Below are 26,579 nucleotides of genomic sequence, written 5' to 3' on the forward strand. Positions count from 1 at the left end.
TATAAAGACGCAGCCAGTGCCATGCTCGACATCCTTTTCTAGCTAAAGAGACTTTCACGCTCAACAGCTAAGGGACAATCGTTGTGGCGAAGGAACATAGCATTTCCGTTCCCCCCCTCGGGGAACGAAGGGTTACTTTAGTAACCGTAGCGTTCCCCTTCGGATGGGGAACTCCAATGCTATGTGGAAACTTCCACTATGGGGAAATCTATGGAAAACGCCACAACGAAAGAACCTTACTGCGCCCCTGGCGAAGGGTGTGCCACGCAGTAGAGCAAGCGCACCTACAACGCCCCGAGACACAGTCTTCCAACGTGTCCCCTGGCCCTCACTTACCTGTTCAGAAACGGTTATATTTTTCGGGGAGTTGCAATAACCCAGTAAAAAGGTTTTGATACGACAGTACGTTGGGAAAGCGTTCAGTCCCGATAGGGAGGACGCTGCGGAGCTCACCTGCTACCCAGAGGGGAGACCTGGTGACAATCTATGGACCAGCCCAGAGATGGGGGGGGTCCTAGCATAAGGATGGTTAGCGGGGAGGGAAGACACGAGCCTGCCCTAGAAGGGGGGACTATACCGTGGCTGAGTGAACGTATGGGATCGCCAGAGGGGATCACACATAGCAGGCACCTATACCCAGAACGCGGGCTGACCAGCGGGCATGCCGACAACGTAACGGGCCAACACCTGACTCCTCCGCTGAGTCAGGTGCTGGGGGCCTCGGAGGAACTCTGCAGGGTTCGCCAAAGAAATGGGGAACTAAACTGACAAAGCTGAAAAAGCGCACGTATCTCCGGGTTAGGGAGAGTGGCGCAGCAAGCGTGTTTCGACACCTCAACCGAATCGTTTCCTCAATCACCAAGGGTTGCCTAATACCCTTGAGGAAACCGGCTCCACTCGCAGATTGTAACCTTGCAAATGTATTGGGTGTCACCCAACCCGTAGCTCTACAAATGTCTGTCAGAGAGGCGCCGCCTGCTAACGCCCAGGAGGATGCGATGCTCCATAGTGGAGTGCGCTCTCACCCCCGGGGGACACGGCTCACCCTGGCCCAAAGGCGAGGGAGATGGCATCCACTATCCAGTGGGCCAACCTCTGTTTAGATACGGCACTTCCCATCTGCCGACCACTGTAATGGACAAAGAGCTGGTCAGAGGATCTAAGGCTCTGAGTGTGGTCCCCATATATTCGCAAAGCGCGAACAGGACACAACAATGAAAGGGCTGGGTCTGCCTCCTCCGTGGGCAGCGCTTGCAGGCTCACTACCTGATTGTTAAAACGACGTGGTAGGAACCTTGGGCACATAGCCGGGCCGGGGTCTCAGGACAACGTGAGAGTAGGCCGGCCCGAATTCTAGGCACGAGTCACTGACCGAAAATGCCTCCAGGTACCTAACCCTCTTAACCGATGCCAACACGACCAGCAGAGCTGTCTTCAAGGACAGAAATCTCAAGGATACTGAGTCGAGTGGTTCGAAGGGATCCCCACGTAGGCTCGTAGCACTACCGCGAGATCTCAAGAGGGTATGAGAGGGGGGCGGGGGAAAACATCCGCCTCGCACCTCTGAGGAACTGGATGATGAGGTTATGCCTCCCCACGGTGCCGCCATCCCCGCATCATGATGAGCGGAGATGGTGGCCACGTAAACCCTCAGTGTGGAGCGCGACAGCCTTCGCTCCACCTGTCCTGAAGGAAAGAAAGCACAACACTGATCTGGCAAGATCGGGGGTCTTCTCGGCGAAAAGCGCACCACTCAGTGAATAGACTCCACTCCAGGGCGTAGGCATGCCTCGTAGAGGGTGCACTAGCCTGAGTGATGGTATTAACCACCGCCACCGGTAGGTTACCTAAGTCTTCCTCGTCGCGTCTTATGGACCCCACGTGGAGGTTCCACAGAACTAAGCGAGGGTGCCAGATGGTGCCCTGTCCCTGAGAGAGTAGGTCCTCTCTCAAAGGGACTCGCCAGGGGGGGCGTCGCGAGGAGGGAGAGTTCTGATATCCAGGTCCGGTTGGGCCAGGGGCGCAACTAGCAAGACCTGCCCCTCGTCCTCCCTGACCTTGCACAGAAACTGCGCGAGTAGGCTCACTGGGGGGAGTGCATACTTACGCATGACTCGGGGTGGAGTCGCCATTCTCCCGGGGAAGGAGCTGCCGTGAGAGCCCGTTGGCCGCACGGTAGAGCCCATCCGCGGTGTGAATAGCAAGCAGCGACTTCAGCCGCGTATGACTCCAGAGGAGCAGACGGCGAGCGAGCTGAGACATGCAGCGGGAGCGTATACCCCCCATCCGGATGGAATACGCTACCGCGGCCGTGCTGTCCGTCCTGACCAGCACGTGTTGCCCCCTCAGCACCAGTAAAAAGCGGCGCAGAGCGAGAAACACTGCCAACAGCTCTAGGCAGTTGATATGCCAATGCAGCTGGGTTCCCCTCCACAGGTCCGCAGCAGCATGCCCGCTACACACGGCCCCCTCACCCCATACTGGAGGCATCTGCCGAAACGACAGCCTGCCTGGACGCCTGACCTAGGGGCACACTGGCCCGTAGGAAGGAGGGGTCCTTTCCAGGGGGTGCGGGTGCGGTGACACAGCGCAGTGACAGTCACTCGGTGTGTGCCCGCGTGCCATGCGCGTCTGGGGACCCGATCGTGAAGCCAATGCTGTAGTGGTCTCATATGGAGCAATCAGAGCGGCGTGGCCGCGGCTACGGATGCCATATGCCCCAGGAGCCTCTGAAATAATTTCAGGGGGACCACTTTTTTTCCTGTCGAACTCTCTCAGACAGTTCAGCATTACCTCGGCGCACTCTCGTGAGAGGCGCGCCTCCATAGTGATCGAGTCCAGCTCCAACCCGAGAAAGGAGATGCTCTGCAAGGGGCGAGCTTGCTCTTTTCTCGGTTGACCTGAAACCCCAACGGGCGGAGGTGCCGGAGCACCTTGTCTCTGTGCATAATCAATTGCTCCCGAGAGTGGGCTAAAAATCAGCCAGTCATCGAAATAATTGAGCGTGCGGATGCCGGCGAGCCGAAGGGGCGCGAGGGCACCCTCCGCGAGCTTGGTGAAAACTCGCGGAGACAGAGAGAGCCCGAAGGGGAGGACCTTGTATTGCCACGCTCGACCTTCAAACGCAAACCGCAGAAACTGCCGGTGGCGTGGAAGTGTGGAGATATGAAAATACGCGTCCTTCAGATCTATTGCTGCAAACCAATCCTGAGGACGAACGCATCGCGTGATGCGCATCTGCGTAAGCATTTCGGAGCGCAGCCAGTGAAGGCAGCGGTTCAAAATGTGCAGATATAGGATTGGCCATAGCCCATCGCTCTTTTTTGGACACGATGAAGTGCGGGCTGTAAAACCCGCGCTCCATCTCGGCTGGAGGGCCGGCTCGATTGCGTCCTTCGCCAGGAGGACAGCAATCTCCTCTCGCAAGACAGGGGCGGACGCAGGACTGACCCTGGTCGCCCGTGAACCTGGGACGCCGTTTCGCGAACTGAATCGCATAGCCGAGTCTGGTCGTATGGATGAGCCATTGCGATGGGCTGGCCCGCGCTAACCAGGCAGGCAGAGCCCCCGCAAATGGTCCCACCCGCACGAACGCTGACGTGCCAGCGGCGGGGCAGCGTGAAGTGAGTGGGCTCATCCGGGGAGCGCTGGGGTCCCACAGGAGAGCAGGAGAGGAGATGTTCTCGTCTCGCACTCAAACTCCAGGAGAGGGGCTGGGAGTGGAGAGAAAGGAGACCGTTCTCTCGCGCTCCATGAGCCATTGGCGAAATGCACCGATCCTGCGAGCTGGAAGGCATAGCGTCCCAGACTGGCAGTGTTCGGGCTGTCACATCCGGAGGAGGGGAAAAGTGCTCTTTCACTGAGGATTTTGATGGCGTTTTTTTTTTTTTTTTTTTTTTTTTTTACGCCTTTAAATAACGTGCCCCGCCCTCCAGCGGGGAAAGAGCAAATTCCCTCCTCCCCAGATGGCCCGCCTCAGGGACGCTTCGCGGTCCGTTTTACCGAACTTAGCGGCGCCCTGGGCGGGGGACGCTGGTTGCCTGCGCGATGCTCGGCGCAGCCGCGTGGCCGGAGGCGCAGGCGGGGGCGGCGAAGCAAAGCTGCGGGCGGGCGTCCTCGGCGAAAAAGCAGTGGATGTGGATGGCTCGGCGGGGGGGAGCGGTCATACAATCCCGCCGATAGAGACCTCGCCCATCGCCTCCGACTGCTTTATCACCGGCGTGAATTCCTGGGCGAATTCACCGCCAGTGTCGCCGAACAGACCAGCCTGGGATATGGGTGAGTTAAGAAAGCGAACTTTGTCAACGTCACGCACATCACCAGGTTTAGCCTGAGGTGGCATTCCTGGATCACGGATGTGATCATCGTCCTTCCCAGGGCACACACAGCCGACTTTTTTTTTTTTTTTTTTTTTTGTAAGAGCATAGTCGGTTGCGGTGCGGAGCGCATGCTCAGTCCTGGGTCAGAACCATCCTCGCGCAGCCAGGCCAGCGCCTGCGCTTGGTAGCGCTGGTAGGTGGCCATAGCCTGCACGGTGAGGGGGAAGGCGCACGCAGCACACTGCGTGAGCCTACTGTGCCCATCCAGGAAGAAGGGGATGGGGAGGCTTAGAAGGTCTCGCCTTCATCCTCCACATCCACCCCTCTAATCGGTCCGGCCGCGGGGCTGGGGGATAAACCATCTCCAGAGCCACGGCCGAAGCAGCCTGGGGAAGCACAGCCGCAAAGTCTGCTTCTGGATTCGACGCCGCGCTCAAAGTCCCGGAGGGAGCGAGCGGGTTCGAATCCTCGTCAGACCTTGACAGCCCAACCTCCAAGGATGGTGAGGATGGAAGCGCACGCAGATCGGGCAGAAAAAAGTGCCCTCAGGACTGCGTGAGTTCACTGTGCACTTCCGGGAAGAAGGGGATGGGAGGCTTTGAAGGTCTTGCCTCCTTATATCCTCCACATCACACCCATCTAGTCGGTCCGGCCGCGGGGCTGGGGGATAAACCATCACCAGACCCACGGCCGAAGCAGCCCGAGAAAGCACGGCCATCACGTCTGCTTTTTAGATGCTAACGCCGCGCTCTCCACCCCGGAGGGAGGGAGCGAGCGGGCTCGCATCCTCATCAGACAATGACAGCCCATCCTCCGATGCAGCGATGGACATCTGACCCCCGGTGTCATCAGGTGAGAGAGCGACCATCCAAGGACGGAGCGCTTCTCTTCACCTGAAGCTTGGATGGAGCGCGTGGAGGAGCGAGAGGTCCACGGCCCGGGGGCGGCGGATTTACTCTCACTGAAACCCTCAGATCTGCCCGAGTGCCAACCGCAGTGCGGGGGACAACTGGGGTGGGTGGCTCTTTTGCAAGAGCGAGCCGCGATCTTAACTGCGCAACAGACATGACATCAGTGATGGCATGCACTGCCCGCGAGCACCGCATTAACATGCTGGACCCCCAGACATGAAACGCTGTGCTCGTGCCCATCATCCGGGGATAGGAAACCACCGCATCCAGAAACGCACGGTCGGAGTGACGTCTTGAAAAAGACGCGCTGCACGACCGTGTTGCTCTTTTAGGAAAGTTTTTTTCCTATATACAAACCGCTCTTGGAGGACCGGACCCAAAGGACGCCAGACAAGGGAGAAATACCCAGCTCGACCATCTGCCACTGCGTATACGCGCTCTGGACCGGGAGAAGCTGCTTCTCGATCTCTCTCTGTAGACACAGGTTGGAGATACCCTCAAAGACTCTCTCAGAAGCTTCGTGAAAGGCTCTGAAAGCGAAAGGATGTCGAGCATGGCACTGGCTGCGTCTTTATAGCATGACTGATTGTCATTGACGCCAGCTGTGCACGCTGACGCTGCCAACTCATTGGCATTTCATTGGCCCGTTTTTATACTCTTTCAGATGATTGGATTCTGACGAAATCCCCATAGTGGAAGTTTCCACATAGCATTGGAGTTCCCCATCCGAAGGGGAACCCTACTTTCCATCTAGTTTTCTATCAGATATTGATCCTGATTTTTAAAGTGAATCTGTTTAGTTATTTTATTATTTTTTTTTGGACATTTATGAAGCCCTCTAGCACTTCTCAATTTGAGTTGAGCTTCGGTCTTAAATATTTGCCCCCGTTGAGGTAATTTGAGAGGCTTTTCAATCCAGTCGGAAGGCAATTTAGCTAGCTCATAAACTGGGACAATATAACATTATAATCATAGAAAGGCATAGTGTTTGCCCTATGATTCCCTTGGGGGGATCTCCATTATTGCAGTGTATTCCTATTCAATATTGAACTTTCAGCTCCACTGAGGAAGTTAAGGTGAGCGGACATTTGGGCTTATTACTTACTATTTATTACAACAGTGAGATGACAGAGCTTCTGTACCATAAATCCCATGCAATCTTGTATTTTCTTTTTGTGATATGTTTGAGCTATTTTGATCTGCTTCTTTAAATAGAATGTAGTGCTCTAAATTCATATTTCATCAGATTTAAATTAATTCTACAGAAAAGTTTAAAATTAATAAATTCAACATAATTATTTATATTTAATTCAGTAAAAAAATTATTTACATACTTTTTTCATCAATTATTTTCTATCCATCAAATAAAAAAAAAACATAAATAAATGAAAAATATATTTTATAAATATATATAAAAAATAAATTCAATATTGCTGTTTGACTTATCCTATCAAACGAATGCAGACTTGGTGACCCTAAATTGTCACAATTAATAAGGATACTGAGAGGGATCCAATTGCATGTAAAAAGTTTATTTGACAACGTCAGAATAAACAAAACAAGGTAGGGATCATGTGAATAGTCACGGGGAGACTGGGCTTTAGATAGACAGGTAACAGAAAGACGAATGCTCCTCACAGTCCTGAGCATAGACAGAGACACATGAACAAACTGACAAGGAGACATAGAAGCGTTGCCCAGATATAGACAAGGTAATGAACCTCAGCTGGCCGGCTAATCAGTACAGCTGAGTTACGTCATAACACGTGACCTACACAGACGTACCGAAACAAATACACATGGACGACCAAAACAAAACAAACCCTTGTGATAAAACAGACACTCGGGAGAAAGTTTACTGATCCTAAACTTTTGAACTTGTGGAATGAAATGACATTTTTAGATATGTATTTTAACTCAAATATTACCAACGTAGGCTCATTCTGAAAATGTAGCCCTGTATACATTTCTGGAGATCGCAAATTGTGTAGCCAGAGCTACGTATGGCTGCATTTCTTCTTTAAAATGAACACTACGGGGCGGTATGACGCCTTTTCTTGCTTACCAGCTGACCGCTTGCCTGGATATGGATGGCTTTTTCGCTGTTACCAGTTGCATTCGGGAATAGTGAAGAACGGTTCCAGAAAGGAGGCAACACAAAAACAGAAGCCAAAACAATAAAATAAACAAGTAAATAACAGTGTGAAAATGCTGTAAAATCTTAAAATGTGATATAAATCAGGCGAGGTCTTTTCTTTTTCTGGATTGCTTTTCAAAACCCTGCGGTTTGGTTTAGGGGAAGGGGTGGGTGGGTCAATCACTGCTTTTTAAAACACTATTGATTGGGTTAAGGGAAGGGGGAGGGTGAGGGGGATCAGTCAGTTGATCAATCAGTCAGTAAGTCAGTCGACAGTAGCTACTGGTGGATTTACGTGAGAACAGCGAATCAGTCACGAATGGCACTCGCAAGAGAAATTTGAGATCTGAAAAAGCATACACAGCGGCCTCTGGCGGATTCGCGAAAACAAAAACTGCAAAAAAAATATTTTTATAAAATATATTTATAATATTTTTATTTTTACATAGAGGTACGTAATCAGAATGAGCCTGGGTTAAATGTTTCCCAACTCTGAGAACAACAACATTAAATGTAAACATCATTTGTTTTTCTTATACGCCACCTTTTATTAGACATTTTGCTGTGTTTTCTTCAGATAGAATTGTTCATAAAGTTTTGCTTATGACATCTTTGTTTAGAGAACTGTTTCAGTTCACATTGGAGGAGTTTATTCTATAGTGAGTATCCATGAACATCAGCTTTTAGTTTCATAACAGAAAAAAACACAGTTCCTAAAGTAAAAGAAATGTGGCAAACCATATGTGTCATCTTCTGGATCAGGGGTTTTCAAACTGTGGGGTCAGCACCTATTAGGGAGGGTGCGAGACATTGAGATGTGCACTCGAGTAAATTATGATGACAATTTTTTTTGCGTTCACTAGAGGGAATAATATGATTAATGTTAGCTCCACAGCTAACTTTCAGGCACCTGTAGAGTTAATGTGTTCCAGTAAAACATATACAAATAAAAAGCACCGGGCGCTTTTTAAAACTAATGATGGTGAATGAATGAAAGTCAAACCGGTGAGCCGTCTGACAAAAAAGTGCCCTTCTGAATCAAATCAGGAGGATGCCCTTCTGGATCTTTCCCTTACTTTGAAGACACTACTGACTACAATTACATGGACATCTGTAATCTAGTTTTTTGCCTTAATCTGAATAATATAATTACGGTGTTTATGTGAAGTGCTTCATCACCAGGCTATTTACGTTTCCTGCAGAGTCTCATGTAATTTTAGGGGTTTCATCTTCAAATTCTCGAATTTAACTGCAGTTCGTGAACATTTCATTCATGCCCCCATGACAAACTGGGGTATTTGACATGAATATGAATACTGGTGAAAGATTGTTGTTTTTATTGATACCGCACGTCAAATGGAAAGAAAAAAAAATTCAGCATTGCGTGATGTGTGTGTGTGTGTGTGTGTGTGTGCGTGCGTGCGTGCGTGCGTGCGTGCGTGCGTGTGTGTGTGTGTGCGTGCGTGCGTGCGTGTGTGCGTGTGTGCGTGTGTGTGTGATCCTTTACTGGCTGCGTGTGTGGATCTTGTCACAAAATGTGGCGAAAAGTCCTACATGATGGTAATAGTTTGATTGCGGTGTTTACTTCAGTAATGCCACTAATATCTGCATACTCAACGTCTTAAATCCATTTCTGTTTTGTTCAATTATGACGTTAGTCTGATTAAGGTAATCAAAAATCACTGTTTACATGGTAGAGTCTTTATCAGAGTATTGTCTTAATCACATTAAAATTGTATTAAAGTATTGTTGCCCATGTCAACATACGACTCAACCACACTCAACCACACTGTCAGGGTTTTGCAAACTTGGCTTTGCGAAGCATCATTTTCTGTATGTACATACATCAAAAGCAAGTATGCTATGGCTCACCCCTATTGACAGTGGAAGATGAATAACGGTTAGTCGTGTCAAGAATCTGACCATAGATTAGCATGTTGTCCTCAAAGAAACAGGCTCAGCCATCACACTGAATCAGGTAATTCTACACACTTTAAACGCAGCAAGTAATATGTGAATGATGTTTGCACATGCATTATAATTTTGGCTCGAGGGAGGGGTGCCTGGGGGGGCGTGAGTGAAATTTGACAAACTTGGGGGGGGGGGGGTGTCCTAAAAGTTTGAAAACCCCTGTTTTAGATGTAGAAATAATCACAACCATAATCAATAATTTTTTCTGCTTTATATCAGATTGTTGTTGTTTTTACAGTTTGGGCATCAGAATGAATGTGATGCAGCTATTTCTTATATTATTCCTGGAGGATGTGTTGTTAATTTCCTGTACATCTCATGCTCGGAATTTCAAGATAGTGAATGATCTTGATGGATGCTCTGCAATAATCCACTGATGTTTGTTCACTGTGGACCTCAATGGCAGCTCTGAATCGTTCCTCAACACCTTCTTTGCTTTCAATCCACTCCTTCCTGTTTGCTTTCTATTTCTCTTCAGCCAAAATGAGCAGATGTCTCAGCGCAGCCTTTTTCAACACAGAGAGTCATTTTCTCAGTTCCAAACTCTGTGCACTACCTACAGAGGCAGCATTTGATGAAACATAGACTTGGGGGCTGGACTTAACTTCTAAGACACTTTTTTGTTTGTTTATTTGTTTGTTTTTGCCCTCTTAGAAATAAATTTATGCACTGAAAGAAATTTCTTTTTGGTGTAGCAAAATCTAATTAATTTACTCTCATAATTTTAAATTGTAATATTGTCAAGGATTTTCTAAGTAAATATTTCATATTTACACATTTACTTGATTTAGCTAAATGAGTGGAAAGAGTTAAATATTAATATTTATTTACTTGACATATCTAAATATGTTCTAATCGCTGCAAACCTAGTAATATTTAGAAAATTATAATAACGAATAAGTCAAAATGTTTGTGTAGTTCTCAGCATGCTTTGTATAGGATGGAATTAAGAGTAGAATATTCTGAAAATAAAAGCAATATTAGGTGTTTAAATTTGAGAGAAAGACTTGTTAAGAGTTTAATCTTCATTAGTTCAAGAAGACTTTTGAGTAAGTTTTTCTTTAGTTTTGAGCTTATCACCTTGCAGAAGAGTAGCACTCATGCTTTAGGTCTTGGCATTTTCATTATTAGCATTAATGTTAACGCTTCACTCGGAGAGCCATAGCTGTGCTAACACTAGCTCAAGTACTGCCAAATGTACTAATTTGTAACTGCTAAGATTAATTTAAATTCATTAAATCAATGTTCCTTCTGCTCAATCAAGAACCTGACATTATTTGATTAATTTAAATAAATATAGGCTCAAAATTAAAGATAATCAATTAACTTTTACTTAATTTAGGAGTGTTAGGTTAAATATTAAGTAAATTCTAAATTATAATTTGTACCTGATTTAAGTTAGAGAAATTTACTTTAAATTTATCCGTGCAAATTGTTACGAGGATTTTTTTTTAAGTAAATCATAAGATTTTTTTAGTGTGTGTCCTTCATAGAGAAAAAAAAAGTAACATGTGCTGGAAACATCACGCATGTGCAAATGGTACCAAAATGTTAAATTTATTTGTTTAAATTGTGCATTTTACAAATGTATTTATGTATGTGTGGTGTGTATTTTTATGCTTAACCTGGTGTTGTTGTTTTTTTTTTTTTTCTTTTCATTTTAGTCGTTAGTTAGTTAGTTAGTTAGTTAGTTAGTTAGTTAGTTAGTTAGTTAGTTAGTTAGTTAGTTAGTTAGTTTGTTTGTTTTTTTGTACAAATTACTGCTTCATTCATTCATTCATTCATTTTCTTTTCGGCTTAGTCCCTTTTTTAATCTGGGGTCACCACAGTGGAATGAACTGCCAACTTATCCAACATATGTTTTACGCAGCGGATGCCCTTCCAGCTGCAACCCATCACTGGGAAACACCCATACACACTTAATCACACACATACTCCACGGCCAATTTAGCTTATACAATTCACCTATATCACATGTCTTTGGACTTGTGGGGGAAACCGGAGCACCCAGAGGAAACCCACACGAACACGGGGAGAACATGCAAACTCCATACAGAAATGCCAACTGACCCAGCCAAGGCTCAATCCAGCGACCTTCTTGCAGTGAGGTGATTGTGCTACCTACTGCGCAACCGCGTCGTAAAATTGCTGCTTCAGAATAGTTCAATATTCTCAAGCAAATTGTGAACTTTATATTTACAAAAGGAAAATGTGTATTAAAATAGTCATTCTTGCTTTGTTTTGTTCACTTTTGGAACAAAACAGAAGGATTCACTTAACAGAGAGTGAATGGGTTTGAGACTTTACCAGTAAGCTAAGCCTGAAGACTCAGGGGCTTAAAATCTGTTCATAAAGACATAAATCCATTTTTAAGATCAAGCATTGTAGTTCATTTTAGCTACTATTTTATTTAATTTTGATTCTCAGATTTGATTATTGGTAACAAAAAAATCACTTTCTGTCCTCAGGTTTGACTGTAATCAATAAGCATTAACAAAAAGTTATCTTGGATTAAAACAGCTGGAAAAACACATACTGTGTTTTTAGTCCATATAGTCCAAATATCTAAAACAATCCTAAATCAAGAAGCATTTTCTAGACAAGCAAAAATATTGTTTTGTTTTCAGAAATAATAATACATTTTCCTTAAAACAAGCTAAATAATCTATAGCCAATTACTATAGTTTTTTTTACATAAGATTATATTTCTTACGCCATTTGACAAATCATTTTGCTTGTTTTAAGGGAAAAAAAATTCAGTTAGTTTAAAAAAAAAGCTCACTAATTAAAAAAAAATTGAGAATTACATTTTTTTTTTTTGCAGTGTACAGGTTTCAAACTTTCTTCAAAATATCTTCTTTTGTGTTCAACCGAAGAAAGAAACTCAAAAAGTTTATAAACAACTAAATTATTTAAATTTTTGGGTGAACTATCCCTTTAAACACAAGAGACATACAAAATAAGCAGAGTGGGTGTCACAGGGACCAGAATCAAGAAGCGCTGAAATATATTCATTAAGCACACCGTTAAGCAGACGCTGGACAACGCAGTTGAGGATCCACGTGCAGTATTTATTAAGAACAGTAGTCAGACAGGCAACGGTCAAACAGAATCATACAGGGAAGTCCAAAAGAGTAGTCGGGTCATAGGCAAATAGATCTGTCCGGGGGGCTAACAGCATAAACAATAAACTTAGCGAGGATCAAGAACCACGGAACAGGAAAAACAAGACAAGGTAAATGCTTTGTAATGTTGACAGCTTAACAAGACTCAGCAATGGAAAACCGGAACAGGTGTGTGTGAGGTGCATGACAGGATTTGTAGTCCAGTTGGTGGCAGATTTATTGTTGACCAGCGATTCTCAGTAGCTAGATCGCTGGTGACTGTAACAATATTATAGTATAGTATAAAGCATAGTACATTATTTTCCTTAAAAAATATTATTATACATTTCCAACAAAGTATAAGTCTTCAAACAAAGTGTTACTCCTAAAATATTACTTTTAAATTCATGTGGAGTTATTAGAATGAATGAATGAATGAATGAATGAATGAATGAATGAATGAATGAATGAAAAAAACTCTGCTCTAAATCAATAATTCTGGGCTCCATGATAGTAAAGATGCCTATATACACATTAGGCAGCGATATATTACTACTGAAACAGAGACATTATGTCTTTATCTCATCCATAATTTACAGTAGTAGAGGACAGAGGATATCTAATGTCCATGACTTTGCCCGTTTTTAATAACGTCTGTGTGAGATCTCTGTTATCTTAGCTGTTCTCTCTCTAACAGTGTCTGTTACATTCTCCTCTGTTTTATAGCTCTGTGTCTGGTTAAACACTCCAGGCCATCACTTTTTTCCAAGATGAAAAAAAATATCTTTGAAAAGCTCAAAGCTTTGACCCATGAACCTTGCTTAACCATGTCCATTTCCAGAGGAAAAACAGGAGGTTTGTCTATTTCAGAGCTTGTGCCTTGGTCAAATTTTATCAGTCAGAAATAGGCAGTTCCTCCATCTCGTTCTGCCATTCCCTTCAGGGTGGCGAAAGCTTCAAAAATCAATGTGATATGTGGAGGTGACTGAGAGCAGAGGATATCAGGTTTATCCCACCGGCTGCTGCTGAAATATCCAATGTTTTCCATGTACAGTAGCTATACTCACACTATACTTTTGACATCTACATGTCCCTCTAACTCTCAGTTATTGAATATTATCGACTATGACTTTCCTTATACAGTATGTGAACTGATCGAAAAATGCTCATTTTTTATAAGAAAAACGGCTGTATATCCATTTAAATATTTCCCACACACTACATAATAGCTCAAATTATATATGTAGTGTGAGAGAAATATTTATATGAATATATGTGTTTTATTTATCCAGCAGTCAAAGGAATGCATCCAGAGCCTTTTACCACAGCAATAGCTGGCGATGTTTGTTATTCGGCGAGGATGAATGTGTGAAGGCCATCGAGTGGTCATGTGAGTGTGTTTTACATCACTCACAAAAGCCTCTGCAAACAATAATGGCGAGTCTGAGAGTCTTCTCCTGGAGCCCACAGGCTGCGCCTCAAGAAATGAACCCTACAACAGGCTAGAGTCCAGATACAAAGCAAACTCTTGCTTTGTTTCAGGTCAGCCTAGAGGTATGAATTAAACAGGGTGAGGTCTTAAACATTGCTTAGATAAATATCTGTAAATTTTGCTCAAAATAGCATGCGATTGTCAATGACTGACAATCTGTATTGCCACTTGGTGGTAAGATTTTATTTTATTGTGTTGATATGTATCTTTTTTTTAAGTCATAGCAAAAACAATTCAGTATACTTCAATAATTCAAATACTTTATATATTTCATATAAATTTTGTATTTATTATAATTTAGCAGACACTTTTATTAAAAATGACTTGCACATTATGATTATAAAAAAATCTGCATGTTAGAAATATTTATAAATTTATTTTTTGAAATTCAGTTTTGTCAATTTAATAAATGACATTTCGACGTTGGTAGACAAACCAAAGCAAATGCACGAACAGAGATGAATTTCTGCCAACCAGCATGGATGCTCAATGCATTTGCAGCAAATTAAAATAATATAACTTGAGCAGAAAATTTGAGTGAGGTGAAAAACCTCCCACAAGTAAACTAAAGTGAGTGACATGGTCCTCCGTGTTTGGTTTGAACCCAGCATTACCCTATAAGCTGGTCAGCTAATGTTTACATTTAAAGTAATTTGATTATTAGCTAATTCACAGCACCTCGTATGGATTTTTATAACTCTAATTCTACGTTTCACTTCAGAGGCTGCTACTGTCCTGCAGAGATCACATGTAGGGCCAACCAGAGCACTGTGGATGCCTCTCTTACTCTCTTAAATAAAGTTTAACATCATTTAGATAGGCCAAATGTTATCATACTCTTTATGTATTTTTTTAGCTGCCTTCCATACTGTTCAACCTCAACTTCTTTTAGAACATCTTCATAATTTAGGAGTAAGCAGATAGTTGATTGTATAGATCAGAGAATTTTTAAAAAACCGACCACAATGTGTATGTGTTAATCATATATGTCTGACTGCTCTGTTTTAAATATAGGGGTACCTCAGGGATGTGCATTATCCACCATTTTATTTTCTATGTATATATTTATGAACTGCAGAGCAATAATGATGAAAACCTCGCTCTTATAAAATACGGCAATGATCTGGCATTGGTTTCCTGTCAGGAAGAAATGAATAGCTCCTCATATTTTTAACATATTAATAGTATCACAGATTGGTTTGTCAAAAGTTTATTGCATCTTAATATTGTAAAAACAAAAGAGCTGTGTCTGGGAATTCAAATAAGAGCAGTAGATACTAGATTTTGTAAATCAGTCATCATAAATGGATAAATAGTAGAGCAGGTCTCAAATTTTAAGTATTTAAGCACAAATATTGACAATAAACTGAATTTTGATAGTAATGTAGAGGCTGTTTATAAGAAGGCAAGTCAGTGCCTCAGTCTCCTCCGCAAGTGGAGAAGTTTTAATGTTAGTACACAGACTTTAAACATGGCATATAGATTATTAACCGAGAGTGTTCTCATATATATTTTTGTTTTTATGGTTTGGTAACACAACACTTAAATGGAAGGAAAACGATCACAAATTATCAATCAGGCAAATAAGATAGCTGGTCACAAACAACATTCGCAATTTGAGTCTGCAATTTGATTCCTTTATGGAAAAAAAACGCAATTGCATTTTTTAAAGATAATAAACATCCCCTTAACTCAGCTTTGAAGTGTTACCATCAGGATGCATGTTTAGAATTCCTAAAGCCTGAAGAAATGCTTATTAAAAAATGCTTATAAAACATACAAACATTTGTCATTTAACTCAATTGCAGTTGTTGTCTTAAATCGGATCACTGTTTGAAGTGAATGGGGCACATCTCAACATTGAGATGTGAAAATCCCCATCCCCAAGCAAAACGGACAATAAAGTTTAAACTAAACTAAACTAAATGTACATGGAGGCAACCTTCAAGGCTGAAATGAAGTACACTGTTTATAATTGGGTAAACTGGCAGTGGGCAGAGTTACACAGACCAAAAATCAAGACAACTCAAAACAAAAACATACATTTCAACATGGAACGCACATTTTCAATAGAGGATAACTGACTTTAGCATTGTTTTTCAGAATAAACAAATACCTATGTTCATTTTGCATTTTCCTTGAATATCTGCATATATATTGTGGTATTTTTATGCTTTTGTAGAGTCAAAAACTTACATACAGCACCTTAAAGAAAGAAGAGTTTGCTTTGACAAGCTGTTTCAGCTCCTTAAATGAACTCCAAACAAACTTTGTTTGGCCCTAGAATCACACTGGCTCATTCTTTGATTTTACTTCAATAACATCTGACGTCTTTAAGTGAATCAAACACTAAAGCTACTCATGCAAATTGAGCACACACATCCTTCCACACTGGATTTCCTCCACAAGTTTTGCCTGTGTATGGGTCACAAAAGCAAGACCTCCCTTGGACAAGCCATTAATATTCTAGTGTGAGATGATTCATATTCTTTTTAAGTGAAAAAAAGGGTGGGCTTCTAAGACAATTTCAGACACTCTACTATCAAAAAAACATGCCTGTGAAAAGCAGAAGCTTTACGTTCTTGCTCTCCCAGGAGCTCTCTTTCCTGGCAAAGTCTAACATTAATCACGGCTTGGTGTCTGTGAACCTCAGAGTAGCGAAGAAGCATAAACTTTCCTGGCAATCCTTTTTGATGACATTATTGCATCTGGGGCTTCTTGGCTTGCGCTGTGTGCAGCCTTATCCAGACCCACATATACTCAAATATCAGACTTACCATGATGACAAATAGTGCTGGAGGCTGTGCATCCCTGTAATTGCATCACTACCTTTGAACCCCATAAGAGGATCCATCTGTTTTTTTAAAGGGCACAGAGTCCTTCAAATGTCATTCACACTTTAATGGTCCTGGGCTCCTGGACTCCTGTCAGACATTTATCAAAATCTGTTTGGCTGTTTGGGTGAGCATCTATTACTCTTGTAAGTGGAGTTCGTTCATGTTGTAGGAGCAAGACTCAAGTTTGTTGTGTGTGATCCTGAGCAGATGAAGGTCATTGAGGGTTAGTTAATTAGGCAGGTAGAAAAGTAATGACTGCAGGTTGATCTGTCAGAGTTCAAGGGACCCTCGTTGTGTTAATTAATTGGTGACAATGTGTAACGAGTGCAGAGTCAGGGGTGCTGGCCTTTCACACTGCTCTAGAGTAATTAAGGAAGTTGGCTGGACACGGTGATATTACGGAGGTGTACATCAAGTCTGTGTCCCAAAAGCCACCTTTCTGACTTAATAAGAGGACCTTTGAGTTTATTATGAGTGAGGTGCAGGGATGTTTTAGGAAGCATTGTTTTCTGAAGTATTAACTGTTTGCTATAATGAATGGCTATTGATAATATTGTAAAATTGTGGTCATTAGTCATATTTTTGTTCATAATTTTTAATCATACATGGGACAAATTATGTTTTAACATTAGTGAACATTGCAATGACAAAAAGTGTTCAAAAAATAACAAATCTTGACATCATAAAAGCTCTTTTCTATTCTAAACAGACTACCGACTTCTGCTGTCATTGATTTCAGAGTTGCTCTTATGTGGCTTGTTTTATGTAGCTTGTTGATTTATGTTGATGTGTTGCATCATGTCCAGCTTTCAACTTTGTGTGAAATGTTTATCCCTCATTTATGGCATGTCTGATCATAAGGAATAGTTTTAATATTAATTTGCTACTTCTAGTTCAATTTCGTGTAAGTGAATGCAAATATTGGGAAATAAGCTTTGAAGTTCAAGACGAACTAAAAACTATTTTAAGTTTTAAAAAATATAGAAAAGAATATTTGCAAACGTATTGATTGGTTGGCTGGTTGTTGGGTTCATAGAATTTCATTCAATCATTCATTTATTGTTGACATAATTTATCTACTGGCTGTATTTGTAAATGTTTATAAACCTATTATATACAGTGCTTAGCATAATTGAGTACATCCCATTTTGAAAATGAATATGTTTATCCATTTCTCAGTGAATGTAAGCAATGTATTTTGATGCATTTAAACAAAACAGATTTATTAAAGAGATATATTTATTAAAATAATGTTTTAGTCACCAAACATATTTAGAAATTGCAAGATGATACAATTAAATTCAAGCAAAATATTGCAAAAAATAAATTACAAACTACAAAATGTAAGAAAAACTCTTCATTTTTTCTTTTTTTTAAATTTGTATTTGATAAAATAATAATATATTTATTAATATTTAATAATCTAACACATACATTTGGGTGTCCTAGTATCTAGATCATTATCATAGGTTATTTTGTTAGATAAGCCACAGATACATACATATACATATACGTATATATATATATATATATATATATATATATATATATATATATATATATATATATATATATATATATATATATATATATATATATATATATAGTTGAAGTCAGAATTATTAGCCCTCCTTTTATTTTAGTTTTTTTTATATTTGCAAAATTATGTTTAACAGAGCAAGGAAATTTTCACAGTATGTCTGATAATAGTTTTTCTTCTAAAGAAAGTCTTGTTTGTTTTATTTCAGCTAGAATAAAAGCTTTTACATTTTTTGAAAACCATTTTAAAATCTTGAAAAATATCTAGTTAAGTATTATGTACTGTCATCATGGCAAAGATAAAATAAATCAGTTATTAGAAAAACTGTTATGCTTAGAAATGTGTTGAACATATATTCTCTCTGTTAAACAGAAATTGGGGAAAAAATAAACAGGGGCCTAATAATTCAGGGTCTAATAATTCTAGTCTGGGGTCCGTTTCCCAAACAATGGCATAACTCGCGGCTAAACTATCATAGGAAAAGGAAATCATAGGAAACTATCGCTTAGGAAAAGAACAGCGTAGTGACGAGTGTTTCCCAAAACCGTAGTTTCTCTGTCACAGATCCATCATTTGAACCACGTTAGTTATAATGTAAAATGTTCATAATGATGCTCTAAACTGTGTGGAATAACAACTTCTTTAAAGAAAAAACCCATAATTTTTGTGCAAATTTTATTGTTTTACACGCTTAGGTCACCTATAGCTTTCGTCATGAGCAACAGCTGCATTCAAAATGGCATAAATGTTTTCAAAGTGCAATACGAAGGGAGCGAAGTGAACTGTAAAAATACTGAAAGCAAATAACACCTAAAAGAGATTACTTTGTTTCTTTTTTTTAATCATTCCAAGTTTAAATGTTGGAACGTTCTAAATGAATAGGGCATATGGTGGATAACTGGAAATAGAACACAACCTGTAACTATGCTTCTACTGTAACTACAGCTCTAGAGGTGTAGTTGGAAATGTATAGGTTTGCGATGCAATTTGCAAATGTTTGTTGGAACGACGGATTTGGGAAACACCAAATCAACAAACTGTTTTTAACCACACAACTTGCGACCATAGTTGGCTAACGATGGTTTTCAGAAAGGCATCCCTGGTTGTTGCTGGATGGGAGATGTGGAAAACCAATAAGAATGTCCTCAAAGCAGACTTTTTTTTTTTTTTCAGTTCATCTCGATATAATCAGATTCACCTCACACCCCAATCTCACCCTGTAGACCAAACTCTCAGATGCCGCTGACACTCATTTGATGTGTTGTTGTCACATTATGGCACTTAACATAATTTATCTTATACACAAAAGCCATCTGTTTGTCCGACTGTCCCACTGAGGCGCTCGTGACTGGCATGTCCAGCTTTCTCACTTCATACACACCTACGCAAGCACAAAACACACAGACTTTGAGAGAAACTGATGGATGACATACGAGTAAATGGCAGAAAGCAACTTCTGTGAGACAAATTTATCAGAGGTAATGGCGTGTAAGGTACTTTGGCCTTGTTCGTGCCAAGTGGACTGTGGCCGAGAGTGAGGAGCGGTCAGGAAGGAGAGAACAGTTGTTCAGTGTTTTGTGGTGTGTGACAGATAGAGGTAAACTGGCCATTGGGGACCTTCCAATGAGCTAATGTCTTTCCACCAGTGCATGATTAATGATGGGAAGAAATTCATTCCTCTCCGCTAGTATCAACCTGGTTATTATGTTCTGATGACTTTTGCCCTTCATGATGGCATCAGAGTAAATAACAGCTCTCTGATTTATCAATCAGAGCTGTCAAATCAGCAGCTGCTGTGGGTTTGTTAACCTGAACCTGAATCCAGAAATCTCTGAAGCTTGGGATTTTGTTCTCTCAGCCTATTGAGCACAGCAGTCGGGTTCCAGAAGTTAAAATCTTATTCAGTCTATGCTTGTACATGGGTCAGTAGCCATTTTTTTCTCCATTTATCTATTTTATGTGAATTTTGGAGTATTGCATTAAAAAATGAAACAGTAAATTATAATCAACAAAGAAAATGTAAATGAGAATGTAAATGAAAAGCTTTTTTAGTGTCTATCTTAGTCCTATTAGTTTTAAATAACAAACACAGTACATCTCTCTATATTTAGGGTAAAACACTTTATTTATTTATTTTTATTATTTAATTATTTGTTTGTTTAATTGTACTTTGAGTTTAGTTGTCTTTTATTTCTTTTGTTTTAATTTCCAAAATGAATTCTCATTACACTTAACAAGCTTACAATGATAATAAAGCTTGTTAACAAGTTTTTAATGATTAATGAAGGAATTATAATGCTTTGTTTAGTTGTTTCATCTTCATTGATGAGTAGCAGGGTATTAACAGCTACTGTATATTTCTGTCCATTTGCATCCTGTCCCTTTTTGTCCCCTAACAGCGCAAACTGCTGTTACAGTACACCTAAACACATTTTCGTAATCCCTTTGTCCCGCAACGGCATCACACGTGGAGGTAATGGTCATTTTGAACTGTCAATCACTTTATAAAGCAATATGAATATGATTTTCCTTGATGAATTGAATTGGAAAGAATTCATTCATTTAAATAGATTTGGATGACTGAGTCTTTTTCTATGCAGTGCCTTTGCATAAGTCATAATAAATTACAAGCATATATAAATACAACAGAGCAAAGATAAAAGTGAAACAAATAGCGCTTTATTGTTTTCTAGAGGTTCTAACAGCATCCGGGTACTAAAATTGAACAATCAAACAAACAAAAAAAAAACATGGTCATCATTGTATAAATTATTTTAAAATACTTAATTATCTAAAATTGTGTGTAAATAGTCTATCTTATAATATCTAATCTTTAATAAGTAACCTATTCCTGTCATGTGACTATTGCCGATTTACACATTTCGATATCAATGCTCAAACGATATATTGTCCTGCCCTAATGTGGATCAAAAAAGTCATGTGATTTAGATTTAATTGAAAGGCTGACAGCATTAATGGACACACCAGAGGACCAAACACATTGTAAATCATCTGAATTGTTTGTGTCATTCTAAAATCCTTTAGCGAATGTCCATCATCAAATTGGTTCAGTATTATTACCTGTGTTTAGTGGCTGTGCTCCCAAAGAGCATCTCATGCCTTCAATCGGCATCGCACCTTCATTAAACTTTGTCTTCAGAGGAGCAAGTCATTAATTACAGTATAATATACAATATGCACACTGTAAAAAATGCTGGGTTCCACATAATCGATTTGTATTGGGACGACATGAAGGAATTAAGTTACCTTGTTAGTAACATAAAACAATTACTGTAGGTTGTCCTCCTCCAAAAAAAAAAAATTGTGTTATTTCAGTGCATTTTAAATAAGTAGTTTGAACAAACAGCATACATCATTTTTTAAATGTACAGTATAAGAAAAAAGGCCCATAGTGGCTTCTCCCACTGCAGAAAATTCAATTTTTCTTCTTGATATCAGGCGCCGGTTTATCAGAAGGTGACAATTTAGTTCTTTTTGACTTATAGAATGGTTCTTTATTCGCAAATGTTTTATGCAAAATTTCAGTCTAATAAAACTATGTCTAACTTGCGTCTTTGGATGGAAACATGGCTAGCGATTTAACATTATTTTTTCTTGTTTTCTATCAGGTATTCATTCTGAATGCAGTTTATACATAAAGACAGTACATTTCCTCAATGATGAACAGGTTTTACTTATTTTCAGTGGGAATAAAGTTGTATATGTCATGGTGATTCATCTGTCCTGATACTGAAAGTTTTGAAAATCAAATCAAATTAAGTTACTTGGCATAATATTGTATTACTGTTAACAAGACTAATGTATTTGTATTTTATCACCATGATTCATTAATTTTAATAAAAATACCTTTTAAAAATATATTTTTTTATATATTTTATTAGAATTGAAAATAACTGTTTTCTATCGTAAAACATTTTATAAAGGTCTTTATTCTTGTGATGGCAAAGCTTAATGTTCAGCGTCCTTTAGAACTTATTCTTCAAAAATCATTAATAATAAGCTAATTAGAATTAATTACAATTTGTATAATATGCTAATTTAAATGAGTTTGTATAATATGCTAATTTGAATAATATGCTGATTTGGTTTTGCTTAGGAAACATTTTGAAAGCAATTGTAGTTTAATATTTCATTGTAAACTTTTTTTTCCTGGCTTCTTTGGTTAGAAGAAAGAAAAATGGTTTAAAATATAAATCTTCAACAACATTTTACAGTACAGGTACAAAAAGTTACTGTCACTTTTGATATGCAACATTGTTGAAGAAAATGTATTATTTCTTAACGTGACCCCAGAATCTAACATGTAATGTCATCTGAGATACTGTCATGTGTCTCTTTTTAAAATAGAGATACTGTCATTTCTCTCTTTGAGGTTAATGAGACTCTTAATATAACAGATAATTTGACATTTTATTGACAGGAAAACATTAATGTAAAATGTAATGTAAAACAACAATAATAATAATAGACTGGCATTGTTCCATAGAATTTGTTGATTTGGTAAACAAATCAAAGTTGGCCATAGCTGTGTCTAATCCATAGCTCTGCAAAATCTGGCACAAACTCTTGTTCACCATGATCTGAAGATGATCTGTGTCGAATCCACTGAAAATCAGTCTAGATGCCTGGCAACAGTTTTTAAAAACATCTAAATCTGGAAACAGGAAGAATCAGCTCTGATAATTATGACATTAATTATTGCCATGCTCTAATTAATCAATAAATCTATCATGACTAAAAGCAACTTTCAAAATGTATTTATTATTCATTATAATTTTTGACAACAAGACAGGGGCGAAGCAGTGGCGCAGTAGGTAGTTCTGTCGCCTCACAGCAAGAAGGTCGCTGGTTCGAGCCTTGGCTCAGTTGGCGTTTTTGTGTGGAGTTTGCATGTTCTCCATGCGTTCGCGTGGGTTTCCTCCGGGTGCTCTGGTTTCCCCCACAGTCCAAAGACATGCAGTACTGGTGAATTGGGTAAGCTAAATTGTCCGTAGTGTATGTGTGAATGAGTGTGTTTGGATGTTTCCCAGAGATGGGTTGCGGCTGGAAGGGCATCCGCTGTGTAAAAATGTGCTGGATAAATTGGTGGTTTATTCCGCTGTGGCAACCCTGGATTAATAAAGGGATTAAGCCGAAAAGAAAATGAATGAACAACAAGATAGTACTGTCAGACACATACTGAAGTTTGTATATAACTATAAATCGAAATTGGAACTGGTCATGGGCTAAAATGGCAGACATTGGAAAGGTGGCTGTTTTGAATGCTGTACTGATGGTAAAAAGATTCTTTTTTTGTTGTTGTTGTTGTTGTTGTTTTGTTTTTGTGATTGTTTAATTATTACAGAACAAAGCTAGCATAGATAGCTAGCAACAACTATGTACAAACCAGGGTTTGCGTTTAAAGGGAAATATATGAGAAATTGAATAAATAACAAAAGACAGGAATAGAAAAAAAAAACTCTGGGGTGAGAAGTGACTTTTATACACCTCTAATTTAATATGATTTATCTTCAATACACTTAAGTGTATTTAGTTATTATATAATACATGTTCTTAATATATTCAGACCATACTTTAGGAGATTCATTTTTGAGTAATGAGCAAAGATATGTAGTTTTTTTTTTTTTTTTTTTTAGTTGTTTTTTTTTTTTTTGACACTTTGAAACTGGTGGAGCCAAAACTGTGCATAAAATAAAAGGAGGTCATGTTTGTCATAAAACAAACCTCTTTTGGTCTGAATATGAGCCAGAATTAATTCTTGATGGAAAACGACATCATGTGGTGTATTCTCTGGCCAAGGACTCAAAGGGGGAAAAAATCAGACCTTGCTGTTCAAAAGCTGTTAGCAATTAATGAATTAAATTCAGGACAGTTGGTGGCACTAAAATAGAATACTACACAATTACTGCGATTAAAGTTCAGACAGTTCTCTATCTGTGTGCCAAAGGAATACTTTTTTGCCATGTGGGCTGCAAAAATATTTTTGCTGCTTCTTCAAACTACATATTTAAAGTGAGCTGAATCAACACAGTTCCTGAGATTTTGTGGGACAACTTAATTGTTTTATGTACAATCCACTTAAATTTGTGGAAAAAAATTTAAAATTGCTAAATCAATCTCAAAAATTGTATTGGGACAACATCAAGACATTTTACAGTGAAGACATCAAGAGCAAAAGAAGAATAGTAAGGAAACTATCAATAGTGATAGGTGTCTATGAATGTTATGCAGTGGAGGAAAGTAACAAATTACAAATACTCAAATTACTGTAATTTAGTAGTTTTTCTCAGGAATTGTAATAAGGATTTTTTAAAATCTGTACATTTACTTTCCCTTGAGTATATTTTAGTGCTTTATCGGTACTTTTCTATTTCTACTTTTTCAGTACTCCACTATTTATTTCCTTCAAACTGCAATCACAACTTTATTTTTTCTTGTCTATGGGGACTGGCTTAGTAGAAAAATCAGTCCTGTGATTCCTGTCTAATCAAATCACACATGAAAACTAAATCCTATCAAAGGTGCTTTCACACTAGCACTTTTGGTCCGCACCCAGGTTCGTTCGACGTCAGAGTATGGTATGTTTAGCTCTGTGCACCCGTGAACCGTACGAGGTGTAATGGTGTACGGTTCGTGCAAACTCTAGTACGATTCACTTCTGATATAAATGCAATCGTACCAAATAAGGCAAGTGAACTGTAAAACAAACTTTAGTTTTCATAACGTTCATTCGTGTGTATGTATATGTATCACCTACCTTGGTGACAAGCGGGACTGACCCAGTGCAAACAGTGATAATTTTTGCTTGTCTCCACCAAAATCGACTTCTGGAGAGATGACGTGATGTTCTAAACATTTTTAATGTTTTTTATTTATCTTTTGCAGCAAATAGATGCAAGTAGCTCTCTGTATTTTGGTTTTAGTAAAAAAAAGCAAAAGATTCAGTAAAAGCAGAATGACATGATATGCGGACGTCTACGGTTTACCTTCGTGGCCATCACCTAGCAACAGCTGTACACAAAACAGCAGCTTGATGTCGCAAGCGTAAGGAGAAAAAAAACGGTGTGAACACAAACCAGACGAGAAGGTGGCAAGGGGGGACAATCGAATTTGGGTTCGGTTGAACCAAGTGTGAAAGCACCCATACTGTACTACCTCATGACATGGGCACTTTATAAATTCAGCAAACCATTTCTTAGCATTAAAAGTGCCCAAAAAGATGTCCAAAATGTCTTTACATGCAATGATCAAGAGTGTTTGGGCTGCATGTCACTGATAAGAACATGAAGGATATGTACTGTATAATGACTAAAATCGCCAAATGAATTTAATCAATAACAATGCACTACAGAATATTACGTTTTCACACACTTATGCACAAATTACATGTAAACACTTCAGCGGTTCATAGCGTAGTACTTACTATTCTTGACTACTTTTATAAAGGCTACTTTTTATTCATACTTTGAATAGCATTTACAAGAGATACTTTTTACTCTATTTGCATTACATTTTTGGGCCCAGTAAGAAAGAGTACTGAAATGTACTTTTGGGCCCAAAAAGTAATGGTACTTTTACTTGAGTATGATTTTTCAGTACTCTTTCCACCAATGATGTAATGTGTGTATGTTTTGACTGGATGTATTCGGTGTTTGAAACATAAAAAAATTCGCTATTTTCAAGCGCAATATCGTTTTTCTTTCTTTCTTGTAGGTTCTGGACTGAATGATGGTGAATGGCATGATGTCCGCTTCCTGGCCAAAGAAAACTTTGCTATGCTGACCATAGATGGGGATGAAGCATCAGCAGTGAGAACCAACTCTCCAGTCCTGATCACCACTGGGAGCACGTACCACTTTGGAGGCAAGTTCAGAAATGCACAGAGACCGAAAGTGAGAATGCCAAAGCACCATAAGAATAGCTCTTCAGATCTTCTCACTCTCCCTGGTGCATTAGATGCTGACGTTGATTTACAAAGGCCTTTGAATTCATTTCTGCTGAGAGACCAGCTCTAGAACTGGCTCCACTGTGCATGCACAAAGACACCCCTTTAAGGAAATCAGGATGGGCATTAATGCTGATATGCTTTTATGTTTTATCTCCTTTAATTGGAAAACAAAAGGAAATTAACAAAGGGGATAGTCTGCTTAAAAGGGAAAATAAATAAATAAAAGTGGCTGCCCAGATTAGTGTGGACGTCCTCCATTGTCTTTTAACTCTCATGAGGGCCGATGTGTCAAGGCGAAA

At 39.9% G+C, this 26,579-nt stretch overlaps 1 protein-coding gene across 1 annotated transcript in view; it reads left to right on the forward strand.

The window, feature by feature from the left end:
- Positions 1–26,579, forward strand: part of cntnap2a (contactin associated protein 2a) — a 765,137-nt gene that overhangs the window by 358,347 nt on the left and 380,211 nt on the right. The window contains exon 9 of the mRNA XM_056451014.1: positions 26,046–26,195. Coding sequence (XP_056306989.1) covers positions 26,046–26,195 — 150 coding nt within the window. The remainder of the gene's footprint in view (positions 1–26,045; positions 26,196–26,579) is intronic.

Source organism: Danio aesculapii, chromosome 24, assembly GCF_903798145.1.
Source record: "Danio aesculapii chromosome 24, fDanAes4.1, whole genome shotgun sequence".
Classification (NCBI taxonomy): Eukaryota; Metazoa; Chordata; class Actinopteri; order Cypriniformes; family Danionidae; genus Danio; species Danio aesculapii.